At 33.2% G+C, this 4255-nt stretch overlaps 1 protein-coding gene across 1 annotated transcript; it reads left to right on the forward strand.

Annotated features, from left to right (window-relative positions):
• Positions 1–882: 882 nt before the first annotated feature.
• Positions 883–2896, forward strand: LOC107673584 (peptidyl-prolyl cis-trans isomerase-like 1). Its single transcript, XM_016467222.1, has 4 exons — positions 883–1104; positions 1898–2052; positions 2290–2358; positions 2596–2896. Exons 1-4 carry the CDS (start codon positions 1049–1051, stop codon positions 2814–2816), a joined length of 501 nt encoding a protein of 166 aa, XP_016322708.1. The 5' UTR covers positions 883–1048; the 3' UTR covers positions 2817–2896.
• Positions 2897–4255: the final 1359 nt, after the last annotated feature.

Here is a 4255-nt window from a genome sequence, read left to right on the forward strand (position 1 = left end):
AAAAAAAAAAAAAAGTATTTTAAATGTTGTAACGGATATATGTAATTTTCTTAAACATGTATTAAAGAATATGGTTCTGACTCTTCATACTGTATGTATGCTTATTTTGCTTAAATGCACACTACATGTACATTTATTGTATATTTTGGTCAATAAACAATAAAAGTGAATTACAATCAAATTGATATTTGACTTTGTGTGTCATTTTGTATATGAAACACAGGATTGACACATTTTGACCAATTTTTTACACTTTTTTTTTGTGATTGCTGAGGATTTTTAGACATAGTTGAAATTACATAATTCAACTTGTGTGCCAGGTATAATTTATTGTATTTTTTTAAATAACAGATTTGAGCAATTATATTTTTGTCTGATCAGACAAAGTTATCACACTATACCTTTCAACATTTACTTTCCACAAAAACGTGCAGAGCAATAGATAGCCAGTAAAATATTTTAGAGCAGAGCAAAGCCAATTAAATATTTTAGAACAGAGCAAAACTAGAAAAATATACTACTATATAGGCTAGATATATTATCATACTACAATATATTGCCAAATGTTTGGGACACCCCCTTCTAACGAACAGGTTTGACTACTTTAGTCATTTCAATCAAATCTTAATGTTTAAGCATATAATGATATTCTAGGGAATTGTGTGCTTCTAGTTTTATAGCAACAGTTTAGACAGAACCCTTTTCTATTCTAACATGACAATGCCTCTGTGTATAAGGCAAGGTTCAAAAAGAAATGATTGGTTCAGTCAGTGTGGAAGAACTGTGTCCCAATACTTTTGGCAATATAGTGTATAAACATTTTGGACTGTTTTGGTTTATATAGAGAGAGTGTATGATGTGGATGGAACTCAGACAGCATGACTTTATCTTCCAGTCCACTAGATGGCAGCACTTACATCATGTGGTATTGACGGTTTACAATAACGAATAAACCGAACTGGGCTACTACTTCCTTATCACGCTTTGCGAAATAATATACAAATACAATTAATACTATCTAACAAACCGTATTTGTTGACCAACAGACATGTCTGGAATTCCGCCGGATTCTTGGCAACCCCCCACAGTATCGCTGGACACAACGTGAGTCGCAGAATAGACATTAGTACGTTAATAGATTTGTGAATGAATGAGTCACGTCTTGATAACACAGAAGTAAAGCTGTGATCGTTGGTTTACTTGTTTCATTATTTATAGATGTAGAAAAACATAAAGCTTTGCCGCATGTTTGTATTGAACAAGTTAAAGATCTAATCACGTTGGTCAGTTGTACTGGTTAGATTGTTTTAGATCAGAGATGGTGCTGGGATTCCCAACTCATTCGGTTCTTTCGAACTCAAAATTCACGGTGATTCTTTTGCGTTGTGACGTAATTACGTCTTCCCGTATTAATTTTAATTATATACATTTTAAGTTTATTTTCACTTTTAAATCTCTAAAAGATGTTGCATGTTTTACATACAGAAGCTAGATGATGCCGTGTGTTGTGAATTTCTATATTCTGCATGGCAAATACTACATTCACAAACAAAAATTTGCAAAATGTATAACTTACCAAAATGTGACTGACTTTTACTAGAAGAGGAGTCACTGAAAAAGTCATTGATGCTTATTTAAAGAAAGAAAGAAACCCTATTAAACTTTATGGAGAAATATTTACAATGTAATACCCCTACTCTACATACCTAAATATTACGGATTTTGAATGGAAAAATTACGATTTTTTTTCTCTCTTTCCTTCTTTCTTACCAGAATGGTAATACTTTAAAGGGATCTTTACTTGTCTTTTATCAATTTTGTCTTAAAAAATAAAAAATAATAATTTGCAGCTACTTAGCATATTATGACCAACCCTCACTTTACACTGTCTTTCCAGGATGGGAACTATCGTTCTAGAACTGTACTGGAATCATGCGCCAAAAACCTGCAAGAGTTTCGCAGAGCTGGGCAGAAGAGGATTTTACAACAACAACAAGTTCCACCGCATCATCAAAGACTTCATGGTTCAAGGAGGCGATCCAACAGGGACAGGTGAGGATAAAAGGAATACTAATCATTCAACACTCCTTTTAGATATTTCATTTGACAATTCCATAAGATGAATCACAGTACGCTGAATTAAGTGGCTGTTGAGAAATGGAATAAAGGTGGTGAATATGTTTTATCAAGCGAAACAATCTACCTTGTTGTCAATACAATGGACTTTAATTTTAATTTACTGTCAGTTTGTAAAATGTATTTATATAAAAATGTATTTTATATCTGCAGGTCGTGGTGGTGCATCTATATATGGCAAGCAGTTTGAAGATGAATTGCATCCAGAGTTGAAATTTACAGGTGAGTAATATAACAATTAATGCATGAGTAGATTAAATAGTATTGTTAAAAGCACTGCTATTTATAAAACTATGAAAAGTTTGTAAGCTGCTCAATAGATCCCATAAGTAGAATAAATTGCTAGGTAAATATTACTTTTATAAAAAAACTAAAAATATCCAGCATAATAACTAGTTTACAGCTTAAGTTTTGATATTACTAATCAGCCAGTGCTTGATTTATTTATATATTTTGTAGGTGCTGGAATTCTCGCAATGGCCAATGCAGGGCCAGATACAAACGGAAGCCAGTTCTTCCTCACGTTGGCTCCCACACAGTGGCTGGATGGGAAACACACTATATTTGGACGGGTCTGCCAGGGCATTGGAGTTCTTAATCGTATTGGCATGGTTGAAACCAACAGTCAGGACCGCCCTATGGATGACATTAAAATTCTCAGAGTGAATCTACCTAACTAAGACGTCTGCTTGCATAACGTTTTATGTCTTATTTTTGTACAGTCCTTTTATTACATTAAACTTTCAGAGTTTTCATAAAATATACTCTCTGCTCTCTTGATTCCCCCAGTACAAACCCATGGCCACATGGTGGTGTCTTAACTATATGAGGTTCATTACAGAAAATGTCTATTTAATGTGTACATTCCTTTACATTACAACAAATGACTCAGAAAGGTTAAGAATTATTTGGAGATGTAATTGGAGATGACAATCATGATTTCAGCACAGTCACACTGCATTAGTTGATCATAGATTTGAAAAGCTTTCTTTGAAACAGAACAAGAGAAAACTTGATCATACAATTTCTCATATCAAATATAGAAATAAAGCTTACTCATGGCACAGCACAAGGTCACCAACAGAATATGCAATCATAAATCGTGTCTTTTCTAACTCCTGGTAGTGATGCTAATTATTAAATATTCAATATTTAAAACTGTATATTGAGTAAATGTTAGGTGAAAAGCTCTAAAAAGAGTTAAACAGAAATAGCACACACAACATGGCCTAGCAGTGACTTATTTTGGCAGAACATCAGTTGGAACCAATATCACCATAATCCTGGTTTTCTGGACAGATGTTTTATGATCCTAGACTTCAAAGGATTTTTATGGAAAACCCACATTTCAGAATGCAGCTATCCTGGATTAAGCTTAATCTGTGTCTATGGAAAAAAGTAAACAAAGCCATAGAGGTTATGACCCACAAAATCCTATTATTGTTGGGGCTTAAAAATGGGTGCTTGTTGCCTATGAGTAGTATAAATTACTTGAAAGCATTGCTTTTTATCATCTGGGAGATTGGGAAAATGACCAGACAGAAATAAAAAGAATTTCTCTCTTCAGTCTGTACATTGTCTCTCTAAAATGCATGAAACACACTTCTATATAAATAAAGATACGTATGATTTACAGACTAATCTGAAGGATGTTAAAAAGATTCCTCCACTACATATTCTGATACATGTTTAATTTTTTTTTAATTTATACTGTTTTTGTTTTACATGTATAATAAATCTAAAAAGATACTAGAATATGAGTTTAAAAACTACTATAAAGACAACATAGTTCAAAACATACAACTATAAAAATGCATATGTCACCCTGTCCATGACTTGTATTTTCCAAAAACCTTGGTGCTGATTAAGCACATTTTACATAATGCCCTCAAGGTATGTGAAACACTGTATATCACTGAAAGAAATATCAATAAAGCTCTTACCATGGATCACATAAAAACAATGCCTGAAGGCTCAATTTATCTCAGAGCAGGTTAACTTGCATGAGAAAATCATAAAGAAAAATTCTAATAAGCTGTCCCCTGAGAATACCCAGCTGTCAAAATGCATGACTGCTTTGTTTCATTATGGCCGCTCTGCTTTAAGGCAATACATGTAC

Source organism: Sinocyclocheilus anshuiensis, unplaced genomic scaffold (assembly GCF_001515605.1).
Source record: "Sinocyclocheilus anshuiensis isolate Anshui unplaced genomic scaffold, SAMN03320099.WGS_v1.1 scaffold44, whole genome shotgun sequence".
Taxonomy (NCBI): domain Eukaryota; kingdom Metazoa; phylum Chordata; class Actinopteri; order Cypriniformes; family Cyprinidae; genus Sinocyclocheilus; species Sinocyclocheilus anshuiensis.

Excerpts from the sequence above, each read along its gene's own strand:
- LOC107673584 (XM_016467222.1), top strand. The coding sequence starts at position 1,049 with ATGTCTGGAATTCCGCCGGATTCTTGGCAACCCCCCACAGTATCGCTG. Across the intron at positions 1,105-1,897 it reads ACAGTATCGCTGGACACAAC|GATGGGAACTATCGTTCTAG; the intron begins GTGAGTCGCAGA and ends CTGTCTTTCCAG. Across the intron at positions 2,359-2,595 it reads TCCAGAGTTGAAATTTACAG|GTGCTGGAATTCTCGCAATG; the intron begins GTGAGTAATATA and ends TATATTTTGTAG.